A 26,257-nucleotide genomic window follows, 5' to 3' on the forward strand; every position below is an offset into this window, starting at 1 on the left:
TTTGTTTTTCTTGTTATAAAAAAAAAAGGAATTTATTCTGACATTCTCCTTAGGCACATAGTTAAAGGAGACAAAGGGTAAAATATTGGCAACTCGACTATTTTCTTTACTCCCAAAAGGAGCATTCCATCAAAGAGACAAATCCAGATGTTACAGAAATGATCCTTAAATTCGCCCAAATTTGAACACACGCACCTGGCATTCCTCCCCTTCTCATAACCAGTTCTTCCTTTTACAAAAGAAGCCCAGCTTTCAAACTCCAAGTTACTCATTTTATAAGCACACATTTGGACTCATTACCATATAACAACTACCCCAAACACTGAATCCAACAGGAAATGCTTTTTTGCCCTTCTAAGTTAAATTTACCATAATGTTCCCAGCGATGTTAGTGATCTGCAATGCTAATGGAAGAACATTTAGCTCACACATGATCTGCAAAATGAACTTGGCATCCTTCCAAGTGTGTTCCAACAGGTACAACAGATGAGAAGGCTCACTGCACAAAAAAGTAAGAATGAAACAGAATCAAGTAATTAAAAGAAATGACTTTAGTTACAATCTTGTAAAATATAACAAGGAATTTTTGTTATAAGCATCATCAGGGCAATGGCACTTCAGATTTGGAAATAATTTAAAATAAGGTAGGTATGTAACTAGAAATTCATTCACATCATTGCACCCAATACTATTCTCTAAAACACATGCCAAAAAATTTCATAATGACAAAACTGAAGTTATGTCTTATCAACAAAACAGAAAACCAGCTAAACTGTTTCATCCATTCAATCTTTCTACGGGCCAAACACTGGCGGTGACCAAAGCAGACAAAAAGGCAAAAATGCCCAAGTCTTTATGAAAGTCCATAAAGTCCATGTATTCATGAAGGAGATAGAATATTTTTAAAAAGACAACTAAATTTAACATATAGCATGAGGCATAACACTAGGTATTACAGAGAAGCAATTAAGAAACAAAGTGTGCTGGCCAGTACGGGACATAACAGGCTAATGTTCTGCCTGCAGCTGCACTGGCATCTTCCATGGGTGCTGGTTTAAGGCCTGGATGCACCGCTTCCCATTCAGCTCCATTTCTATCCTCGGAAAGCAGTGCAGCATGGCCAAAGGCTTAGAGACCCTGCACCCACTGGGGAGACTCGGAAGAAGTACCAGTCTCCTGACTTGGGATGGGCCCAGCCCTGGTCATAGGGGCCATTTGAGGAGTGAAACAGAAGATGGAAGCTCTATCACTCTGCCTCCGTAATGCTTTAAAGTAAAATAATTATTAAAAAAAAAAAAGAAGAAAAAGAAGAAGCAGCAAATTATTAGACATCAGGAGGAGAGACTTATTTGCTCATTGGGGAACTGAAGAAGACTTAGAACACAAATATACAACAGAGCGAACCAGGCTTATGAGGGGATATCATACGGCATACAGGCAGACAGCAAAGCATATCCATGGCTTTCACTGGGTACAAACCTGACAAGCCCAGGAGCAATACAGCTGGATTAGAGCCAATGATTAAGCAAGCAATTGAGCAAAAGGACAGAGCTAATGGCACAGAGACACTGCACAGAATCTTCTAGACTCCAATCAATAATGTAGCTGTTACCCTGGATGAGACAGTCATTGGAGAACATGAACAGAACAGACCACAAGGCAGCAAGGACAACAGCAAACAGGTCAGTATAAAACAGAGTAGCGCAGGTACAAGAGAACAATGGCTTGGCAGGGTAGCTCCAAAGCAGTGGTCAGACCCAGATACAGTCAGAAGATAGAACTGACAGGTTCCTCTCCCAACAAACCCATTACAGGATTTCAGAGAGGAATTCAGAATGTCTCAGGCTTCAAAGACTCGGGAGGTTTCTAGCAGTAAAGCAACCAATAATTTGGTAAGGAAAGATAAGAGGAAGAATCTAAGGCAGAAAGTTAGGAGGTCCATTTGAACAAGCTGGAGGTTCATATTAATCATAAGTAGAACAGGCTCAGGGGAATACTGGGGCATGGAATTAAGGGAGTGGGCGTATTTAAAGCGACTACACACAGATGAGAGGTATTAGTCACCATTCAAAGAGAAATTCCTAAGCCTCAACGAAATCACCTAGAGACACAAGCAGTCAAAAAAAAGTAGTGCAAAGATCCAGGGTGGATGAATGGGCAGCACAGTAGCACTGTAGCACAGTGGGCTAAGCCACCAAATGTAGCACCAACATATGGGAATATGGGTGCCATTTCAAGTCCCCAGCTGCTCCATTTCCAGTCTAGCTTCCAGCTACAGCACTTAGGAAAGCACCAGGAGATGATGCTCATGCCTGAGTCCCTGCTCCCACATGGGAGACCCAGATGGAGTTTCAGGTTCCTGGCTTCAGCCATTTGGGCAATGAACCAGTTCCCCATTTGGGGAACCAGTAGATTTCTCTCTCCCTGTGCCCTGCCCCCAATACTGCCATTCTAATAAATAAATGGATACTTTTGTAAAAATGACCAGAGGGTAGAATAGACTTTATTTAAGCACTAAGCTGCAGTATCTCTAAATAACTTAATGATAGCTCAATTTTTACATTTCCAAAACTACAATAATTAGCTACGCTAATGCCCCAATGAATGAGTGAGCCAAGGACGAAAACCTAAATTTCCTACCAATTTCCAAACTACTACTGGTAGTGTTAACACAGGTAAGGGAGATGGAAAATAAACTAACCGAAATGATTCAAGTGGAAAACTAGCTCAAATTGTGCAAGTAATAGAGATGGTGGTGCTGACATGAACCCAGGCAACTCTGCCCTACAACAGGCATGGTTCCTGTCCCTGGAAGCCTAAGGAGAGTCCTAGCATTGTGTATTTCCTGATTTCAACACAGAGAAATTCTACAGAATAGAGGATCATACCTATACATATTTTGTACATTTTCCATTGGAATTACAACCCTTTCAGTTTTCAGAATCTGTTGAACAAGTTCAGATAAATGGTAGCTTTTACAACGAATCAATTCCTTTGCTGAAATTTCCACATCACAGATCATTCGGCCACAGGTAGCATTTCTTTCAGCAAATCCACTCCGGCCCTACAAGGTGGGGACGGAAAGCAAATCCTGTGAATGAGCACATACTGAGAACATTTTATTCCGATCTATTTTCAAAGCTTGCCAGCAATAATCATTCTAGTTATCAAATATTTTTTGACATTTACTATATTTCTGACACTAACATAAGCACTAAGAATAGAGCAGTTAACAAACAAAAAGAAGATTCCCGGATCTGTTTGAAACACACAATAAATAGAAGTAGGGGTGGGCATTCAGTGTCATGGTTAAGATACCTGTACCCCACTGCATAGTGCTTGGCTCCTGCTCTTGATCCACCCTGCTGCTGACACATACAGACTCTAGGACACAAGCCATCGGGTTCCTGCCAACTGCACACAGGCTATCGATCAAGCTGCTTACTCAGACACAGCCTGGCCCAGTCCTCGCCACGGCATGCATCTGGGGTGTGAGCTAGTAGGTGAGCACTCTGTGTCTCTACTGCTTAAATAAATTTTTAAATAGGTATCATAAGGAAAGAATTACCTAGCTGTAGGAAGTAACAAGTATATAGAAAAGAGAGGAAGCAGGGTGAAAGGGACAAGGAATTTAGACTGAGTACAATTCAAACAGGGTGATTAAGGCACACCTCACCTAGAAGACACCACATAGAGGAAATCTCAAAATTGATAACAGGCAGGCAAGTGTTGACCAAATGGAATTAACAACTCCACCACATTTAAAGAACAGGAAAAGCAGCATGCAGCAATGGTCCCGACTCTGATGTGTAGCAGCAGAGGACTCCAGACACCAGCACAGAAGGCACAAGTTCCCAAGTTCTCTGATAGAGCACCATGCCCATTTTTTTATGAGTTTCAAATAAAATAAGCCCTCAAGCACTGTGCAGTATCAGGGTCAGGAATAAAGTCCCAAATCCACCCACGCCTTCCAACACTGAAGCAAGCAGGCAGAATGAAAAACATAAGGGCTTGAAAGAAATGAGATGAAGCTGGGTTCTAATTTTAGTTCTTGTCCCTAACAGTGATAAAACCTTGACCGAGTAATGTTATCCCTGTAAGAATGTTAACAAAACTGAGCTGCTGTGGAAAGCAAAGACTACAGGGCACACACAGCCCATCCTCTTAAGACATTCAACACCAGCTCCCTGCCACACATCCCTCCTGAATAATTCAGACTCCATGATTTCTGAGCCCTTAATCCCGCCCTAAAAGGTACCACTTAGCAAGGAATGCTCTAAGGGAATGGAAAATGGCAGTTGAAGTAACACCGACACGCCATCTCTCCATATTTTAAAAAGTACCAGTGGCCTTTACAAATGAAATGCTGGCTTCAAAGGCAACAATATTTAGTGCAAAGGTTAAAATATACTGGAATTTCTATCACAAGGCAGTGAATCCTATGGAAAAACGTACAGTGTTCCCTGTTAGCTACCCCACAGAAAACCACCAAATAAAGAAGATTTTTAAAAATATGATTACCCCAAGCTTTGGCATGCTGGATCGCTTGAGTCGACCTATCTTGGACCACAAAGGAACTTTGCACACATTAATTCTCTGCAGCAGTACTTCCAGTTCAAACCCATAAATATTATGACCCTAGTCAGAAAAAGGAGGCAGCCAATAACGTTATAACAAACGCAAATTAGAGAATTTATCTTCATATGCAAAGAATCTCTTTGCCCTTTCTTTTTCTGGTCTCTAATTGAAGACATCATGAGCTTACCTCCGATTAGGGGTCCTTTCTTCTTCGAGAATTTATTCATCAGTAGCATTCATTAGCTTTGACATTAACAAGGCTGCTAAGCAGATTGCTGGAATAAACTTTATTTTATCCTAATTGATGCAAGGCTCATATGATGTCTTTTAATTTGCAGCTCATGCCTCACAGTCTCCGAGGCAAACGCAAATTTTAATGTCCCATAATTTTTATGCTATCAGTGAAAGCTGTATTCAACCAATTTCATTTTGCTACCTTAAAAACACAGAACTCATCCATGTTGTATAACAGACTACCAACTTCTTGGAAAACTCAGGAACTGCACTTGGTTTCTTCTTTAAAAATTGAGTTCAACAACACTGAGATATACTCTTAATTGATATGCAATAAAATACATAATATCACTAAACAGGGCAAATAAGAAACTTGCTGAAAACTGTCCAGAAAAACATCTCAAAAATGCAACCAGATTTTTCATGTCTAAAATAACCATTTCTAGTATCACAGAAATTAAAATGGTTCACATGACTTTTTACAAAAAATTAACTGAATTTTAAAATAATTCAGATCAAAAATAAATCTAAAAAAGAATCAGTCTAAAATAATTCAGCTCAATAAATACATTTGCTTGTAAATAATGAAACACATACCACTAGAGACACACAGCAGAATGATGAATGCCAGAGGCCGTGAGAATGAGGAGTTAACAAAGGCAAAGGTTTAACTTCACACAATCAATAAACTGCAGCGATGGGAGGTAGTAATGGTCGTACTGGGTCAAGATGACTAATTTTGTTTGGGGTGTGTTATCTCTGTGTGGGTGGGTGTGTGAGTGTGCAGATTTATGGCAGCTTTTTCTAGTAAATTACAAGACACCTTTTCAAGGTATCATGCCTGTAAACAAAGACCCAAAGCCTTGTCAGAACTGCATTTGATCTCCACAAGCTGCATTTGATCTCCACAAACTCTAATTAAGCTATGTCAAGTATCCTATGCCTCATGACTTCTCCTTGGGGTACACACTACTGTTGGTGGAGGCTGGGGGTAGCCTTGTGCTCACTCAGAGCACAGCTCAGCACTCCGGACGCAGTCTTCACGGTGCTTTAGCGGTAGATGCGGGAATCTGCTAAGGGAAGCAGGGACACTGACAGTTACAATCCAGACTCTCAGTCACTGCCAGAAAAAGTGCCCAGGAGTACAAGTGAGCATGAGCACAAGAGAGCATGTGGCAAGCATTTTCACAAGACTTCGATGTAAATATCCTCCTGGTATAATAAAAATAAAGGTACTCATAGCTTAGCTTCCTCAAAAAAATAAAATTTAAAAAAAAAACCCACAATATAATTTGACTGATATATAGACTCAAAAAAATAAGGGCAGGGGAATATTGATGAATGAGTCACAAACTAGGCGAGGACACATAAAGCTAACACTGCTGGGGTTGGTATCTGGTATTAAGTGGTAAAGGCATCACTTGGGACACCAGAACCCATATTATTGGGTACTTCAGTTTAAGTCCTGGTTCCACTCTTAATGCCAGCATCCTACCAGTGGGCACCTTCGGAGGCAGCAGTTGAATGAATGTGCAAGGAGTTGGGTCACTGCCACTCAAACGGGAGACACAGAATGAGCTCCAGGATTCTGGCTTCAGCCTTGGCCTCCCCTGGATGTTGTGAGCATGTGCAGAGCCAAACCGCAGAAGAAAGATCACCCACCCTCTGTCTCTTTTGAATAAAATAAATAAGCACATTTTTAAAAACAAAACTGTTGCTATATGAGTCTTAGAATTTGGAGCAAAAACTAAAAACTCACTGAATTATTATTAGCCTTCACTAGTAGGAACACACTAGAACGTAAAGAGAAAAAAAAAATTCCTAACACAAAACTCTCAAAGGAAAAAGCCACCAAGATCATTCATGCTGATAAAATTACAATACTTAGTCTTGCGGTCTGCACTCATTCAAAAGAATTACTCCCAGGACCACTAGGCCATTAAGCCAGTAAGCCAAAAAGAAGTGTCGAAGATACTATCAGTTTACACACAGTTATTCACTAACTTATATGCTTTATATTTACACTTCCCCCATTCATCAAAAGCACAGCAACTCCAAATGGTCATTTCACTCTGAAAATTCTCTCCTGCTCAAAAGTACCAACAAAGTCACACTGAAGGAAATGCAGGAACGAAAAGCTTTGCCTTGACATGATCAAGCACATACTCACCACGATGATATCAGGATCAATCTTGTGAACTTTGGCGAGGAAAAAGCCTAGCAGTGTTCTTTCTGTTGCAGCAACCTCAACCTTCACATTCTGTTAGATGAAAAACATCCCAGTCACTGACTTCACTCTCAAGTACTGCACATCGGTTTGTTGCTCAACCAAGAAGAGACTTCTTAGGGTTAATAGAAACCATCCACTTCAAAACTAAATCTAAGCAATGGAATTTCTGAGTCTAGGTTTTCCAGTAATAATTGCACCAAGTCTCTGAGGAGCTCATTCTAATAATACGCATCTATTGAATAAAGGGAAATTGGAAGTGCTGAGCAGCATCAAGTGCAGACACGTCCCTCCACAGGGACATTTTTGTGCATCTGGACACATTTCAGAGCACACAAACCAGAGTACCTATCAAACAGCAGTAGTTATTTTCCTATATAATCCCTGGTAGATTCACTGTTTATGTATTTACCATGCAAAGAAATCTCAAGGATTGTATAAAATAAGCTCAAATAGTAGTGTAAGAAAAAAAATAAAAAAATAAAAATCAGACTAAAAACAAACACATATTTAAGAATTACAAGTGTTTTAGGTATAAATGAAACCCATCTTTACATAAAAGGCCTCTACTTAGAATGCTGAATATAAATTAGGCATTCAAAAGAACCACTCTTATTTTTAAAAAAAAAATCTTTTAAAATGGAAGCCAATAGCTGTATATTTTCTACTAGCACGGTTTGTAAAAGTGCCAGTTTTACTACAATGGCATTTTCCAACTCAGAACATTTCACAAATCATGAACAAAACTAATAGTCTCCCCTGAAGTATTGGACTTCTCAAGCCAATTTAAAATGAAATCGGTGGAACCTGACAAGATTGCTCACTTTTAATTTTCTCAAGTGAGGACATTAAAAACCAAATCAAACCTACAAATTTATAAATACCATTACATTATAGAAAATACAACACACTATCCAAAAAAAATTCTTTAGATTGAAAACTTATCTCTTGAAAAACTGCCCACATATCATTCCCTTCTCCTTTTTCTTACTTATTAAGCATTCATGAAAAGCACTTCCTGGAGCATACTGAGAGCTTAGCAGTCACTCATGAATTTCAGCCAGTCTATGTCAACCTTGCCAGTGTAGGATGCTTTAACATTTGTGGTACTGCCAATTTCACTCCAGTGTGGGGAGGGGTCTATTTAACAGTTTTCCCAAAGCAATTATGTGATCATGCTTTTGGGAAAAGCTTCCAAACAAGCTAACTAAGAGCGTGTACCTAAGCATCTACTAAAGCAGTGTAGAATCCCACTGTTTTCAGGTAGTGAAACACTTACACAAGGCTAAATAATGTTTCTAGCATTCCACTTCTACATTTTTGATGAGCTAATGTTATAGTCCAATCTAGAAGAACATATATAATAATCTGTTCCCACTAGTTTACACCACCCTCCTTTTCTTCTTTACAAATAGATGTTTCATATTTAAGATGAAAATAGTAAGTTATTTACCTTTTCCTTAATGACTTCATCAAAAGCATATGGAAATATACAGTCCTTTGGTTTAGACACAACTGTAAGAAGGAAAAATAATGATTCTAACATGCATCTTAGCTCTCAATTTCAAATACAAGTATACCTAATGTTGTAGAAGTGTCAATAAAGCAGTCTTCCCCAGGGCATTGTGATGAAAATCAAAAGGGCACCAACTGAGCTCTTAACACACAGTAATTAACATTTCTGCTGTCCCTGGAATAACAACAGTAATAAAGTAAAAAGACAAAATGAACTGAAAATAAATCCTCTCAAATGAAGTATTCCCACTGGCCATATTGAACTTCAAAAGAATGCCCAAGCACACTACATCTAAGAACCTACAACTGTTTCAATGGCTCTGATTGGAGACAGTGCTTTAACACAGTGGATAAAGCCACTAACTATGGTGCCAGCATCCCACATGGCTGTCAGTTCCTCTCCCAGCTGTTTCACTTCAGGTCCACCTCCCTATTGCCATTGTGCCTGGGAAAAACAAGGGGAAATGGCCAACTGTTTGCACTCTTGGCACCCATGTAGTCAATCAGAAAAGCTCCAGTCTTTTGCCTGATGCACCCCTCACTGTAGTGGCCACCTTGAGGGGTGAACCAACAGATGGAAGATGTCTCGTTCTGTCTCTAACTCTTCCATATTAATCTTTTGGAAAAGCTGCTTTGGGGCTCAGCATAGTAGTCTACTAGCTAAAGTCCTCGCCTTGCACATGCAGGATCCCATATGGGCACTGGTTCTAATCCTGGCGGGACCGCTTCCCATCCAGTTCCCTGCTTGTGGCCTGAGAAAGCAGTCGAGGATGACCCAAAGCCTTGGGATTCTGCACATGTGTGGAGGACCTGGAAGAAGCTCCTGGCTCCTGGTTTTGGATCGGCTCAACTCCAGCTGTTTGGCCATTGCAGCCACTTGGGGAGTGAATCAGTGGATGGAAGATCATCTATCTCTCTCCTCCTCTCTGTATATCTGAGTTTTCAATAGAAAAAAAAAAAATCTTAAAAAAAAAAAAAAGATGGGGCCTGAGTAGTGGCGTAGCATGCAAATCCTTCATCTGCAGCACTATCATCCCATATGGGTGCAAATTTGTGTCTTGGCTATTCCACTTCTGATGGCCCCCCATCTGCAGGAAGCTCCCAGCTTTGGACTAGCACAGCTCTAGCCGTCTCCACAGCTTTGGGGAGTGATCCCGCAAATGGGCGGTATCTCTCTCTTCTGAAGTCAAAATGGAGAAGTGGCTCAAAGGAAAACTCCCTTACCAACAAAGCCTCAAGCAGCAAGCACCGGAGGAACTTGGTACAACTTATTCAAAGCTCAAAAAGCTTTTAAAGATGACCCAAGTGCCCTCACCATGCGTAACAGCTGTTTGTAAGGGCACCGAGGAGATAAATATACTTAAGTTGAAATGAACTGACTGCTCCCTTGTAAGCATTTTCCGAATTATTCTCATCAGCAATTTTATTATTATTTTGAATTTTGAATTCTATGGTACAACTCCACAGAGTCCGAGATTCCGATTCCACCCCTCATCATCATTTTTGTTCTGTGTTCCTAACACCCATGAAATCAAACAAGAGAAGCTACAAAAGTTAATCTCTAATTTTGGGCTGGAAAAGACCTCAGAAAACCTACCTAACACAGCAACAGCATTCTTCTTGCCCTCCCACCACCACCAGTATTTAAAATGTTCGTTTACTGACAAAGCTGTTAAAGAGTATGTCAAGATTTTCCTTGATGCGGGTAGACGCTAGAGTGCAGAGAGTAAATCCGTGGGGAGTGGTGCACTGGAAGCCCGTCCCACTTGTATGAGGGGGCACCGCAAGATGGCGGCTGGCCCAGGGCCAGGAGGCGGGACTTGTCCCGCCAGCAGGTAAACAGGAAGTCACAGGGATAGACTAGCGATTATGTCATTGCTACCGGCCTATCAGGTAGCACCAAATGGAGCTACAGGGAGAAGTGATTGGTGGAGAACTGTATATAAGCAGCCCATTTTTCGGCAATAAACCCCTTTTTGTTTGTCTCTCCTTTCTTGTTCGTGTGTTCGTTCAGTGTTCGTTCAGTGTGTGTGTGCCGGTTGTGGTGGAGGTTCCAGGCCCTCGAGATTCCTCGTCATTTTAGTGTCGCTGCAGGGCACGACATAAATCCATTGCCTGCACTGCTGGCATTCCTTATGGACACTGGTTCAAGTTCCACATGGCAGGTGCTCAACTTCCAATCTGACTCCCTGCTAACTGCCTGGAAGCAGATGATGGCCCAAATTACATGGGTCCCACCCATGGGCACCTGGACACCTACTGGAGACCCAAAACCAGGCTCCAGGCTCCGGGCCTCAGACTAGCCCATTTCCAGCACTGCAGCCATTTAGAGAGTGAAGCAGCAAATACGCAATTGCTCTCTGTGTAACTTTGCCTTTCAAGTAAATAAAGAAACCTTAAGGAAAAAACAAACAGATCATTCTGCTAGAAAAAATTATGAAACCATGCGTTATATTTTCAAAGTACATACTTCCCATAAACTTTCTGAAGAGATCCCACCTAAGAAAACATGCATTTTTTTTTATTCCTCAGCATGTTGCCTCTTCACAAGGAAACCTTTGGTCAAGCTCTTAAATGAGTTTTTAGAATGACATAAGAAAATCATCAAAGCGTAACTTTTGCTATATTGAGGAAAAAAAAAAAAGAAACAAACTACTCAGCCCCACAAGAACCTCTGGAATAACAGAATAATACAAAACTACATCCAGAATTGTGCTCCTAGAAGATAAACTAGCAAAAGTGGAGACAACCAATACAACACAACTTAGTTTCCACAACTGAAAAAAAAAACCTCCTGTAATAAATAATATGAATGAACTATTCTAGAGTACAATTTTTAAAAAACAAATTACTGGTTAAACATAGAAAAATTAAGCTGTTAGTGAAGTGAAGCAGTTTTCAGAAATACCTACCACAGAAGTGTGACTGGAAAGGAGGCTGTGGGGGGGCCTTGTCCAGTGCAAAACTATGATGCACCAAAGCTGCCACGGCAATTATCTGCAAAGGAAGCCAGAAAAAAGGGATCACTAAGCAAAAGGCTCCGGTATAGTCGGCTTGCTCCCCCAAGCCACCACCAAGATACTTTCTATGTGAGTAGTTATGCAAATTACAGAAAAATAAAATGTATTCCCATTTACCATCATCAAGTCTCAACTCTCAACTAGTCTACAGCCAAACCCATTTCCAGTGTCCCCACAGAGCGTCATGAAGCAAAATCTAGATATGTAATTTTATCAGGAAATATTTTAGCATGCATAAATTAAACAGTGGTTTTCTGGCTTGGCACTAGTGATATTTTGGACCTAATCATCTTTGCTGTGAGGCCATCCTATGCACTGTTTACTAGCCTCTACCAATCAGAAGCTAGTACTACCATACTCCAGTCGCCAGGCTGTGACAACCAAAACTGTCACAGACATTACCAAAAACCTCACGATCGAGAAAAATCCCTCCAAAAGACAGGACTTTAAAAACTGTTAGCATAACAAGTAGCAACTCCTTAACATCATTAAATGCCCAAACAGGGTTTAAATGTTCATGTTTCCCAAACTGTCTGTATTTAATTTACCAAATAAAGACCACACTTTACAAATGGCTAACATGAAAAACTAAAGTACAATCCTGTCCCACCTATTAATTCCCTGAAATGTGTATCTGTTGAAAAACCGGGTCACTGTTACCAAAAGGCTCGGATGACGGATTCCACGGCTTAAAGCCTTACAGTAGCATTCAACCCTGTGCTTTCTACTCTGTACTGCCTATAAATCCAGATGTAAAGCCTTGAACAGGCCCAGGCTCAACTTTGTGGCAATACTTTAGAGGTGTTGCTGATCACCCTGCTCGGAAGGCAAAGGCAGTGTCTATCACTATTCCACTGAGGCAGCAGCCACTGGTGTGCATTAGCCTAGATTTCATATTTCATTGGTGCCTGAAAAAACTAATACTCTATTTTCCCATCATCATTTATTAGCTGGAAACCTTCTCCATCAATTATTGGATTACAGAAAACTCAGGACAAATGCTCCCTTTATTAACCAATTCTCAAAGTAATTGTTGGTTCCCTAGCTCCCCTCACATGTGATGGCTGTGAACTATTACTGACAGTATTATTTACACATGCATTTGATGTGTCTCTGTTTCAGTTTTTCTTGGAATACTTGTTTGATCAGAGGTTGTTTCCTGAGTCCTTCTGCCATATCTTGAATAGATTTTATTCCCAAACCCCCACCCCAGCAATATCTGGCTATGTCTGGAGAACATTTCCAGTCGCTGCAAGCAGGAAGATGGAACCCAACAGGCAGGAGCTAGGAATACTGCTAAATGCCTCACAACATTACAGCATGGTGCCCCCAAACCAAGAATTATCCAGTCCCCAACAGCCATAATACCAAAGTTTAAGAAAAAATAAAGAAAAGCCATCACATTAGATGAAAAGTTGATGGAGAAATATATAATGGTCCCCATCATTTGAACCCTTCACAGCCTCATGAATAGCAATTTAATTAGACACTGTTTTCTCTGATATGATGCAGTACGAAGTAAAATGCATTACCTATAGCAAGTATTTTGCCTAAAACAGTTCAACCTGAATCAAACTTACAAAACACTGGAACATGAAGAAAAGAGCAAAGGCCAGTGTATTTTTTTAACTAAAAGGAAGAGAGTAAATATTCTAACCACTGCAGGCCATATGGTCTCCATTATGACCACTTGAGGCTGCCACCCTAGTGAAAAAGCAGCTGTAGATACGGTGTGTTCCAGTGGAACTTTATTTACAAAAACAGGTGGTGGGCTAGCTTTGGCCCACAGGCCACTGTTTGACCTGACAATAATGCAAACAAAAAAAAAAAAGAAAGAAAGAAAGAAAGAAAATGGGACATTTTATGATAAGCAAAAGTGATCTTTAATTATTCAAAGAAAGGAACTATAGAGTGTAGTAAGATTTCCCCATTTAAGAGGCATTCAAGAAACAAAAATTATAAAAAAATATATGAAGTTTACAAAGATAAAACATCATCACTGAACCTTACATGAAAGCCGATTCAAAGAAACCAACAATTAAAAGACACTGCAAGATGGAGCCATGTAATTACAGACTGAGAATGTTAGATTACAACAAGGAGACATTGTTAATGTTAGCAGGTACGCTCATGTATGCGGGAACTTCAGAAAGTTTGTGGAAAGATTGAATTCAACAATCATTTTGGTACAAAAAATTCGAAATCTATGCAGAGCCTTTTTCCTAACATATATTTCATGAATTTTTTGAAGACCTCTACTCCCCAGATTTCAAAAATAAAAAAAAATAAACTTAGCTTCTAATCCCATTTTCCACAAACTGTTTGAAGCTCTCTAGCATTATCTGGCGAAAGGGCAGATGTTTTGAGACACATATCAATCCAGAGGAGTAAAATGACATAACGCATGAAGCTAAAATACTTCAGGGCTGGTGTTGTGGCATAGCACGCTAAGCTGCTGCCCCTGACACCAGCATGACAAATGGGCACCAGTTTGAGTCCCAGTTATTCTACTTCCAATCCAGCTCTCTTGATATTGTGCCTGGACAAGAGAAAGATGGCCCCAGTAGGAGACCCTACACGTTCGTGAGAGACCCAGACGAAGCTTCTGACTCCTGGTTCGGCCTGTGAAAGCCCTGATTATTGGAGCCATTTGGAGAGTAAAGGAAGGGATGAAAGATTCTATCTCTAGCTCCCTTTTATTACCTTTCAAATAAAATATTTTTAAAAATAAATAAATAAATACTATATTCCAAGATGTTTCTTCCAACCCAGCTCCCTGCTAATGTACCTGGGAAAGCAGTCAAAGATAACTCAAGTGCTTGGGCCTCTGTCACTTAGGTGTCTGACGTAAGCTCCCGGCTTTGGCCTGGCCCAGTCCTGGGCATTGCGACCATTTAGGGAGAACCAGGGCATGAAGAACTTTGTCTCTTCCTCTTTCTCTCGCTCTCTTTCTGCAACTCTGCCTTTCAAATAAATACATTTTCAAAAAATATTCCAAGGGGTTAAAAAAAGAAAAAAACAGCAGGGGTTTAAGCATGTGTGACAGAGACTTAATTCCTGCTGAATATGAGTGACTGGAACAGACAATTCATTCTATATTCTCCCTGTGTCCATTTCAAGCTCAGCAAAATAAAAACAAGTACAGTGACACAAGCACTTAAAACAAAACTCCAACACGGAATCTGGTGATGAATCAGGTATTTGTTCCTCTTGGCAAAAATTACATCTGAGGCAGACAGAAAATCCACCATATTCCCTTACCTCATTTTGATGATTCTTTGCATTCTGCATAATCTTCATGCTGAACGACATCACTACAAGCGGAGGAGGACTGACATCTTTAACTACATTCACCAGGTCTGGTTTCAGTGTCATTGCCTCAACTTTGCACCAACTGACTGGCTGATTCAAGAGTTCTGAAAGGGGATAAAACAGACACTTACTGAGAAAGAAAACTATTGTAATTAAGAAATCTGTGATTAACTGAGCCATTCAATTCTGTATCTAATAAAATAAAATACTATAGCATCTAATAAAAACAATCCCCACTATTGAATAGCATGCAAACCCTCACATGTACGTTTCTGAGAAAAAGGTCCATAGCTTTCATCAGAGTCTCAAGGTTCCAAAGTGGGCTTTTACAGAGCCACAACAGTGTCTTAAACTTTTTAAAGACTCATGAAGACAAAATACATTATGACAGTTGTAAATACTGAAAAACATTAGGGGACAGACATCTAACTGGTTGTCACCCACGCTGGCTCATTCTCCAAATCAGCTATGTCAGAAGCAGATGCAAACAAAAGCACAAGGAGACGTGCACCCCGAACAACTGCCTAGGCTAACTATGGCCTGCTACAGACTGAACTGCCAGGTGTTTCATAAGTGATTCCAAGCACTCACCCTACACCCGTGCAAGGAGAACCTTGAAGAAACACACTCAAAACGAATGAGACACATCAAAATAAATACATCGACTTTAAGTCTTCCTTTAAAAATCACTACTATGAGGAAACCGCTTAAGATTCAGAGTTCACATTTTCCTTACGTGGATTTTTTACTTCAAGCCAACAAGGTCCTTTGATCTTTCTGTTCATCAAGAATAGCTCTAAGCTGGATGTATTGGTCCCAAATACATGAGAGAAAGTTTCTCCTTTCAAATCTTGAGGAAGCTGTGGCAATTCAGCCTGAAAAGGGGAAAAAAAATCTTTTGTTTAAAACTATTACTTCAAACTTTCCAAAGTCTATCTTTGAAATAAACAAAAGCCTCTCTCTGAAGCACCAAAAGCAACCCCTTTCATATATATGTAACACAATTTGCCACAAATGAAGTCCAAAACAATTCACAGCAGGAAACAAAAACAATTCACAACGACAAAATAATGCATCTTGATGACATCCATTAGAAGAAAAATAGGCCCAGAAGCTCCCCAGAACAGCATTTCTGTCCAGTGCTGTGCAGGCCTTACTGATACAGAATAGCAAAGTACAACCCCATTCAAAGAATGAACGCAATACAGTGAGATTTATTGAAAATGTTCCCATGGCACTTTTCATTACTGTAGAACTACTTCTTAAAAGTTTTGTTTTCCCAACATCGTGGGAGCAACACTAGAAGAGAGGTAAACGAAGATTAAGCTGCAGTCAATGAGCATCCCACGGCAATGACCTTGCGTGTCACAGAGCAAGAGCGGCATAGCACCGCTACCAACACTCCGCTCTCACCTTTGCACTGCTCACAAGAGCCACTTCAACATCCTAATGATGTCCAACTTCATCATGTGACATTCATTCCACTTGACAAACAGTAATGCAGTTTCAATCGATTTTAAGATGCATACTTGAACGCAGAGAAAAGCAGTATAAACGACAGACTGCATAATTCATTCTATCCATTTCAATTATTCATTACTGCACCTGTCCAACCTCAGTGAACTATGGGACTGAACAACCCTGACCACACTGCTAACTGAAAGCCAGCTGAAAGTTCAAAAATAGAAAAACGTCATTCTCAATCAAAACCCAATAATTTTCTTTGTTTGACTTACCGAGTATCTGACTTCTAAGTACTCAGACTTTTCTGGAACATCAGGTACTTCAAAAGCATAATTCTTTTCTACTATCTGGGAAAACAGACATTTTAAAAATCATTAGCACAAAAGCTTCCCACAAATTACACTGATGAAGATTACATATACAGTATGTATGCTATGTTTAATTATCAGGAATCCAGTATTCTTATAGAACACACAGGAAATAAAGCCAAAAAGGTGCCCTTTCTCCTGCGTTAGTCTCCATTAAAACACTGCAAGTACTTCTCTGGGACAGAGAAAACTTAGAAATCTTTACTTTCTTTTAATTTTACTTTAAGATTTATTTATTTGTATTGGAAAGGCAGATTTAGAGAGAGAGAGAAAGACATAGAGAATGATCTTTCATCTGCTGGTCACTCCCCCAAGTGACCACAACGGCTGAAGCTGAGCCAATCTGAAGCCAGGAGCCAGGAACAACTTCTGGGTCTCCCACATGGGTGCAGGGTCCCACGGCTTTGGGCTGTCCTTGACTGCTTTCCGAGGCACAAGCAGGGAGCCAGATTGTAAGTGCAGCAGCCACAATACTAACTAGTACCCACATGGGATCCCAGCACAGGCAAGGTGAGGATTTAGCCACTAGGCTATCATGCCAGGCAAGAAATCCTTGCTTTCAACACAAGTCATAAAATAAATATTTTGTCAAAGTCAATACATTATTATCACCTGCTAATATTTTATACTAAGCAATTTCACCTTCCTAGACTAATAAAATAATTAGCATTATAACTACAGCTTTATTTACTGAGCACTGGTTATATGACAAGGAACTGTTCTAAACATCCATAATGGATTTATTTAACACCTCCAACAATCCCTGAAATAGATAGTGCCCCACTTCTCAAATTAATACACCGCACAAAGGTACTCAGCACAGGGCCCGGCGGCGTTGCCTAGCAGCTAAAGTCCTCGCCTTGAACGCCCCGGGATCCCATATGGGCGCCGGTCCTAATCCCGGCAGCTCCACTTCCCATCCAGCTCCCTGCTTGGGGCCTGGGAAGGCAGTCGAGGACAGCCCAAAGCTTTGGGACCCTGCACCCATGTGGGAGACCCGGAAGAAGTTCCTGGATCCTGGCTTCGGAACAGCATAGCATTGCCCGTTGTGCTCACTTGCGGAGTTAATCATCGGACAGAAGATCTTCCTCTCTCTCTCCTCCTCCTCCTCTCTGTATATCTGACTTCCCAATAAATAAATAAATCTTTTTTAAAAAAAAAAAGGTACTCAGCACATGTTCAAGGTCACACACTAGTAAGCAGTACACTAGGACCTGAAGTACAAGCAGTTAGGCTCTTCATCCTCATACCACATTGTTGCTAGAATTTTTTTTAAGATTCATTTTTCATTTGTTTGAAAAACAGAGTTGCAGAGACAAAGAGAGAATCTTCCAGCTGCTGATCCACTCCCCAGATGGCCACACAGTAAGAACCAGGCCAAGTAAAAGCCAGGAGTCCAGAACTCCATCTGGGTCTCCTATATGGGTGCAGGGGCCCAAGTCCTGGGGCCATCCTCCACTGCTTTCGCAAGTCCATTAGGAGGAAGCCGGATGGGAACAGCCGGACACAAACTGGCCACTATGTGGGATATACTGGTGTTGCAGGAGGCAACGCCACAATGCTGGCCCCAACTACTAGAAATTTTAAGAGCTTATCCATCAGGCACAATTAAAAGCTCAAACAGCCAAGACTTTTGACCATACCTTCTTCAAATCAACCTTCCCTCTATTGGAGTAACTGTTGTTAGGAAAAACATACATTAATTGATTAATTAATTAATAATTTGAAAGGAAAGAGTGACAGAGACACACAAGGAGATCTCCTCCAAATGGCCGGCAACACCAGTACGCCAGACCAAAATTAAGAGTCAGGAACTGCTTATGGGTCTTTCCCACGGAGGACAAGAACCCAAGCACTTAGGCATTTATCTGCTTCCTGCCAGGTGTGTTAGCAGGATGCTGTATCAGAACCAAAGCACCAGGGCAAGAACTAGACACTAGAATATGGGACGTAAGAGGTCAAGCAGCTGCTTTATTATCCAAGCAGTCAGAATTAACTGTGGTTACAACCTCCACAATTATTGCCAAAGCTATCAATACTTTACTGAAATCAAGATAATCAACATTTAAACTACAAAGACATACGGGGGAACTAAGAGCAATCCTGACAACCTACCAACAGGAAGACATATGCACAGAGCAGGCACGACCCCAGAGTGGAGCACGAGGACAGGAAGAGGCCTGTATCCCACACCTGGAGACTCCATAATCCCCACCAAGGACTATCAATACGGGCACCAAGGACTGCATCCCAACTGCCAAAGAGACCACGGGGAACTGGAACACCTTCGGAGCCTGCGAACTCAGAGGGCATCCCTCCCAAACTGGATCTACTACACGGGATGAAAGAAGCCCGAAATCTTCCTCGGGGGATCCAAGGATGTCGGAACAACAGTCAGGAACCCAGAGCGGTCCTCAGAACCAAAAGAACAGTAAACTCCCTTCGGGACTAAGGAGAGAAGCCTTCTCTTGTCCTTACATAGTTCCAACGTTGGGTTTCCACCGTCTCTGCAATGACTGTCAGGGTTGCTCCAGAGCCCCCCTCCAAACACACACACACACACACACACACACAAACACACACACATTAGAATAGACAGAGAACAAGGAAAGCTTGGTCAGCATGGACTCAAACATACTTTGTTAGGCAGGACACAGAGCAAGTACTCCTCTCCAGGGTGCTGAAGATGTCTCTGCTCACCCTTCCTATAACGGTTATATACCTTATATGGGGAAATGTCAATGTTGGGGCTTTTGATTGATTGGGTTTACTCTGTTGGCTCCACCTTCAGACCAGAGAAGGTCTCTCCAAAAAGCCGTTGAACTTATCTGGGCAATAATATGAGGATCACAATGCTTGGTATATGCTAGCAATGAAGGAATCTCAACTGAACCTGAACTGTGTCACGCAACACAGTAGAGGAATCTACCATGGGGGGGAGGGTTTTGGGAGGGGTGATGGGAATCCCAGTACCTATAAAACTGTGTCACATAATAAAAAAATAAATTAAAAAAGATAATTTATCACCAGAGTCACATAAATAGAAGATTTTCATTCTATCTGATACAGCATCCTAGTCCCTGATTTTCAAAGACAGAACTTTACTTAGACTTCTAACCAACAATAGAAAAAACATAAACAAGATCAGAACAATTTCTTGTTTCAAGAGAACAAAATGTTACAAGTATTGATGCTTGTTACAAGCATTAATGTGATTAGCTATCTTTGTATTGAAATTAATAAACATTATTTTATAAACACATGAAAAAAAAGGTTTATGAACCCAGCACAATGGCTCTGTGGCTAAAGTTCTTGCCTTGTATAAGCCAGAATCCCAGATGGGCACTGGTTCATGTCCGAGTTGCTCCATTTTCCATCCAGCTCCCTGCTTGTGCCTGAGAAAGCAGAATAGGACAGCCCAAAGCCTTGGAATCCTGTACCCATGTGGGATACCCAGAAGAAGCTCCTGACTTTAGGTTGGCTCAGCTCCAGCCCTTGCAGCCACTTAGGAAGTGAACTAGCAGATGAAAGATCTTTTCATCTCTCCTTCTCTCTGTAAATCTGCTTTTCCAATAAAATAAAATAAAATAAATCTTAAAAAAGAAAGTCTATAACACAGTTTTTATATTAATATTTATGAATGTAGACGGTATTTCACAAAGAAGATACGCAGTAACCACTTGCTAAATCAAAACAAACAATAGAGCAGGATAAAAAAATCACCAAATACATACCTTAGATTTGAATTTCATGATTTTATATTTTGTTGCTATTTTCTCATCAAATTCATCATAAACGTCCTTCATTGTAACTGAAACTCCAGTTTCTTTCTCTGTGTTTAGATCCATTTTCTGTTCTCCCATGGAGAGGGGAATAGAGGGGCAAAAAAAACTATTTGTACACAAGATCTTCTCAACCACCAAAAAGACAAGTCTAAATCAATTTTCATTCACACTCACTGAAACATTTAGTCAATTTCCATCCACACCCGTTGAAACATTTAACACAGCACTTTACAGTATCAAACATAATTATTATGAAAATGAGGGGTGAAAGAAAAGACAGCACTATGCCCCCTAAAACGCAAACATCAGTATATTCCAGCAAGATGAAAGACTAACTTCCATTTGTCCAATCTTCTCCAATCCTAATGCAGTTGCTGACAATCATTAATCTGTAAGCCTTCATCAGGGGCCAGGGCTGTGGGATAGCAAATTAAACCACCAACTGCAATGCCAACAGCCCTGGGCACTGTTCTGAATTCCGGCTGCCCTACTTTCACTCCAGGCTCCTGCTAACATGCCTGGGAAAGCAGTGGAAGGAAGACAGCCCAAGTGCTTGGGGTTCTGCAGCCCTATGGGAGACACAACATGCTATGAGCTCCTGGCTTCAACCTGGCACAGCACTGGCCATTCTGGCCATATGAGAGGTGAGCCAATGGAAAGATGGTCTCCCACTCGCTCTCTCTTTCTTTTTATAATCCTGCCTTTCAAAATAAATGTATCAATCTTTAAGAAAGTGAGCATCAGTTCTGGAAATTTCGTATCCTGGTTCAAGTCAAGATCAGTGGCAGAACACAAACTGATCCACATATAGAACTACTGAGCACTGGATAATCAGGACTTTTACCATTTCACGGGGAAGGAAATACAGCGTTCTCTCAATGTTTTTCACCACAACACAGCAGCTCACATGCGTTTTGGCTGATTCAATCCAAACTTTACCAAACAGAAATACCACACCTAAAAGGAGGAAAAACCATGAGAAAAAGAACATTTCAATTCTGTCACAGTAAAGGGGCAATATGAAAGACCCACTGCCTCCACCTATTTACATCCTTGTCTTCACAGCACACTTGCCTCTGCTGCCCAAAACCAGCCAGTGCTTCCTCAGCACTGACGTCACCCCACACTCCCACAAGGGTACAACCCATGACTGCTGAAAGACAGGGCATAGAATAATGCTTGCTTTGGCATAAACATTCCACTAGTTGGATGAACAAAACAACAAACTATTCTCCAAGAAATCTCATCATATATTTAAGCCTCTTGTGAGAACTTACGAATGTTAGAAGTTAAATTTGTCCAGCATTTGTGTTCACATATAAGAGTTGGCATTCATTATCAGGATAAACACAGTATATTTTTCTGTAACACTACAGACTGTACCTGAGAAGAACATAATCACATCTTATACTCCATATAGTAAGTGTCTCGGAACAGGCTTTTACTATTTCCTCCTCTTCCACTCTTACCACCACACCAGCTACTTAGAATATCTGCCTAGGTAGCATTCATAAAACTCCTTTCCTTTCTATTTTAGTTTAACAAATGATTCCAAAGTCAAGTGAGTAGGCACTCATTTGAGATACCTAGGCATGCATTCTACACAGTGGAAACATGCTTTTCGAGACATCAGGTCCCTGCACTTGAAAACCAGCCATCAAGAAAGGATTTCAAAGACTTAATACCCCACCCAAGAGATGGATCACTGTGCAGAATCTGGGGCTCCAGGAATTAGACAACAGTAATCAACAGAGCTGCTCAACACAGCTGCTTATCCAAAATACTATGAAAATCCTGGCACACGCAAGGGCTAATGCTCAAAAAGTCAATTATCACAGTTTCATAGGACAGTTCATCGGTATTTCCTTTTGTCACTTGTCCTGGCAGAAATAAAACCAACTAGCAATTTTCATTTCTGCAAATGATTAAAATTCTTACAAGAGTTGTGTGCTTTTCAGCGGGGAGGGGAGGACGGGGGAGGCAGAGGGAAGGGAGGACTGTGGGGATGATTAAAAAAGCAAAAAAGAAAAAAAAAATCACAGTCGCTCAGAAAATTAAGTCATCCTTACAACAGTTAAAGATGAAAAACAAAATTCCATGAAAAGAAAAATAAAGGCCCTAATATGGGATTCAAAGATTCAAATAGCTCATTTTACAGTCAGACTAATACCACATTTCATGCAACACATTTGACACTGTTTATGCCTCATTTGCCACAAAAAGATCATGGTAAACAAAGATTACACTCCCCCTAAAGTTACAAGCTGAAACCAGGTGCAGTCAGGATTATTCAACCTTGAAAAAGTCATAATGAAGACAGGATATCTTCCCATATGCGAAGAGTTAGATTCTTTTCATAATTATGGAGCATTCAGCAACAACTGACTGACTTAGACTCTGTAAGAAAGTGACAGACAATAACAGGATCCTCGGGAGCACTTCGTTTTTATTAGCAGCATTGATTGCCCCAAAGCTCAGTGTTCATTACCTGCTGTCACGATGAAACTGTTCAACTTTTTTTTTTTTAGCTATCTTATTTAAGCCGTTGGCATCAAAAGCAGAGAAAGCTGGGCCAGAGCAGGGGATGCAGCTTGACAATCATCACAAGCACAGCAGACCAGACCGAGGAGGGGACGGCCGCAGCGGCCCTCTGCCTGACCTTCCAAGCCTTCGTTTCCTCCTAAGTAACTAACTAGACTTGATGATCTCAAAGGCCTTCTCCAGATCTAGAAATTTCACACTATCTTAGTTTTTGGATGACAGGCCAGTAACAGATTAACAGTTCATTCAAAGCCTCCTACCCCCAAAAAATGAGAATTGCAAAATATCTCCCAGCATTGGTTGGAAAGGTTTATCTGTGGGCCCAGCATGGTAGCCTAGTGTGCAAAGTTCCCCTCTTCCACATGCCAGAATCCCATATGGGCGCTGGTTCTAATCCCGGTGGCTCTACTTCCCATCCAGCTCCCTGCTTGTGGCCTGGGAAAGCAGGCAAGGACAGCCCAAAGTCTTGGTACCCTGCACCCGTGTGGGACACACAAAAGAGGCTCCTGGCTCCTGGCTCCTGGCTTCAGATCGGCACAACTCCAGCTTTTGCGGCCACTTGGAGAGTGAATCAACAGACAAAAGATCTTCCTTTCTGTCTCTCCTCTCTGTATATCTAACTTTCCAATAAAAACAAATAAATCTTAAAAAAACCCAAAAGGTCTCTGAGACTACAGTCAGTACAAGGAGTTCAACAACATGGACCATACATCGCTGCCCTGGGGCCAGCACGGGAGCAGGTTAAGCTGCCACCGGCGAAGTCAGCGTCCTATATGGACACGGATCCAGCTCCCTGGGAAAACGGTGCAGGATGGCCCAAATACTGGGGCCCTGGGATCCACATGGGAGGCCCAGAGGAAGCTCCTGGCTGTTAGCTTTGAATCAGTTCAACTTCAGCCACTGCAGTCATTTGGGGAGTGAACCAACAGATGCAAAATGTCTCTGCTTTCTTTTCCTCTTCCTTCTCTTCCTCTTCGTTTGCCTCTCTCTCCCCTTCCTCTCACTCTCTATAATTCTACCTTTCAAATAAACAAATAACTTTTTTTTTTTAGGAAATTAATGGTACAATCAACATACATAAAATTAAAAACAACTTGGCTGCTTAGCAAATGCCGCTGTGCTCCAGTGCTGCAGTGTGAGCCTCCAACCCCTATCAGTGCAGGCCAGCCCTGACCACCAGAAGCCTGTGAGGGCAGAAATGTTTGCTTAGGAGCATCCAGTAGGATAGCAACTAGCCACAGGTGACCACTGAGCCCTGGAAATGTGAATAAGCTTGAAAAGTTCATTTCAAACTGGTTTTCATCTTAATCTAAATTTAAACAATGAGAGGAGGTGAGCGTCTGCCACAGTGGGTTGTGCAGCTCTGGATCCTGCTCTACGAAAACCTATTTAGCAACACAAAGATCAACCAGGAGCCCAGAAATGATAACGTCATCTTCCCAAAGGACAAGAAAGGGGGTTGCTGCTCCCTAATACTCTGACCTTCAGCAACCTCCCGGATCCCGTAGGGAAGCTAGTTTGTATCCCAGTTGCTCCACTTCCCACCCGGCTCCCTGTGTGTGTTCTAGGAAAGCAGCAGAGGAGAGCTCAAAGCCTTGGGACCCTACACCCACGTGGGAGACCCGGAAGAAGCTCCTGGCTCCTGGCTTTGGATTAGCTCAGCTCTGGCTGAAAGATCCCCCATCCACTGGTTCACTCCCCAGATGGCCTCAACGGACAGAGCTGAGCCAATCCAAAGCCAAGAGCCAGGAGTCCACTATCCGACCAGACCTCCCTTGCACTCTCTCTTTCTCACTGTAAAGTTGCCTTTCCAACAAAAATGGATAAATCTTTTTTAAAGATTTATTTTTTTATTGGAAAGTCAGATATACAGAGAGGAGGAAAGACAGAGAGGAAGATCTCACGTCCGGTGATTCACTCCCCAAGCGGCCACAATGGCTGGTACTGAGCCAATCTGAAGCCAGGAGCCAGAAGCTTCTTCCGGGTCTCCCATGTGGATGCAGTTTCCCAAGGCTTTGGGCCGTCCTCTAGTACTTTCCCAGGCCACAAGCAGGGAGCTGGAAGGGAAGGAGAGCAGCCAGGATACAAACCAGCACCCATATGGGATCCTGGCACATGTAGGCAAGAAGCTCAGCCATTAGGCTACCGCGCTGGGCCCATAAATCTTTTTTAAAGAAATTATTTTTTTTAGATTTATTTTTATTGGAAAGTCAGATATACAGAGACGAGGAGAGAGAGAGAGGAAGAGCTTCAATCCACTGATTTACTCCCCAAGCATCGCAAAGGCCAGAGCTGTGCTGATTCAAAGCCAGGAGCCTGGAGCCTCTTCCAGGTCTCCCACGTGGGTGCAGGGTACCAAGGCTTTGGGCCATCCTCTACTTGTTTTCCCAGGCCACAAGCAGGGAGCTGGATGGGAAGTGGAACCACAAGATTGGAACCGGCACCCAAATGGGATCTCAGAGCATGCAAGGCTAGGACTTTAGCCACTAGACTACCATGCCAGAAAAAAAAATGGATAAATGTTAAAAAAAAAAAAAATGAGGCCAGCTCACATGCAGCAAAGACACCTCTGGTCCTCTGAAACTGTCCAAGTGCATCTGCGGGGTAGCTGACCATCACTGTGCAGTTTCTCAGTAAGTAGCTTATCTACTGAATAGCTGCTATAGTGTGTAATAACATATTTAATACCTACTATGTCCCTGGCATTGTGTTGTAGACTAGAAATAAAGGATTCCAAATAGCTAGGAACTTAAAATGTGCTGAAGCAAAGAAAAACACAGACTGAAATCGTTCTATGATCATCTGACAAACACTGTCCTGGAAAGGGTATGATGGGGTCAGAGAAAGACCGGAGCCCCATGTGGAGACATGGGGGACTCCCAGAGCCTCCGAAACTGAAAGAATGAGTCAGAAGATGGCGTTTCGGACAGAGAAGCACAGTGAGTAAAGGGACATTAGGTATAAAAAGTTATAAAGTTCAGAGATACGGGAACAGTATGCCTAAGTTATGAAATCCATACACGGAAGGTGGCAGAACCTTGCTAAGATGCTTGGACCTGACATTGCAGGCAGTCACCACTGATGATTTTTTTTTCAAATGCAGAAATGACACGTTTACAATTCCCTTCTGATCAAAGCAATCTGACAGTAACGTGGACAGTGATAACAGGAGGGGGATACAACTGTTGCAGTGGGCAAAAACGGAACAAAGGT

General features: G+C 41.6%; 1 protein-coding gene across 3 annotated transcripts in view; it reads right to left on the reverse strand.

Annotated features, from left to right (window-relative positions):
• Positions 1 to 26,257, reverse strand: part of POLA1 (DNA polymerase alpha 1, catalytic subunit) — a 288,880-nt gene that overhangs the window by 239,076 nt on the left and 23,547 nt on the right. For 2 of the 3 annotated variants that reach the window (XM_041000145.1, XM_041000155.1), the window contains exons 11-21: positions 21,348 to 21,460; positions 20,453 to 20,569; positions 16,623 to 16,697; positions 15,623 to 15,761; positions 14,836 to 14,990; positions 11,467 to 11,551; positions 8,493 to 8,554; positions 6,983 to 7,072; positions 4,522 to 4,638; positions 2,889 to 3,064; positions 370 to 499 (exon numbers count right to left, since the gene is read on the reverse strand). In XM_041000145.1, coding sequence (XP_040856079.1) covers positions 370 to 499; positions 2,889 to 3,064; positions 4,522 to 4,638; positions 6,983 to 7,072; positions 8,493 to 8,554; positions 11,467 to 11,551; positions 14,836 to 14,990; positions 15,623 to 15,761; positions 16,623 to 16,697; positions 20,453 to 20,569; positions 21,348 to 21,460 — 1,259 coding nt within the window. The remainder of the gene's footprint in view (positions 1 to 369; positions 500 to 2,888; positions 3,065 to 4,521; positions 4,639 to 6,982; positions 7,073 to 8,492; positions 8,555 to 11,466; positions 11,552 to 14,835; positions 14,991 to 15,622; positions 15,762 to 16,622; positions 16,698 to 20,452; positions 20,570 to 21,347; positions 21,461 to 26,257) is intronic. The other variant, XM_041000162.1, reaches the window with a different exon arrangement.

Source organism: Ochotona curzoniae, unplaced genomic scaffold (assembly GCF_017591425.1).
Source record: "Ochotona curzoniae isolate NIBS_2020 unplaced genomic scaffold, NIBS_Ocur_1.0 contig_1274, whole genome shotgun sequence".
Lineage (NCBI taxonomy): Eukaryota > Metazoa > Chordata > Mammalia > Lagomorpha > Ochotonidae > Ochotona > Ochotona curzoniae.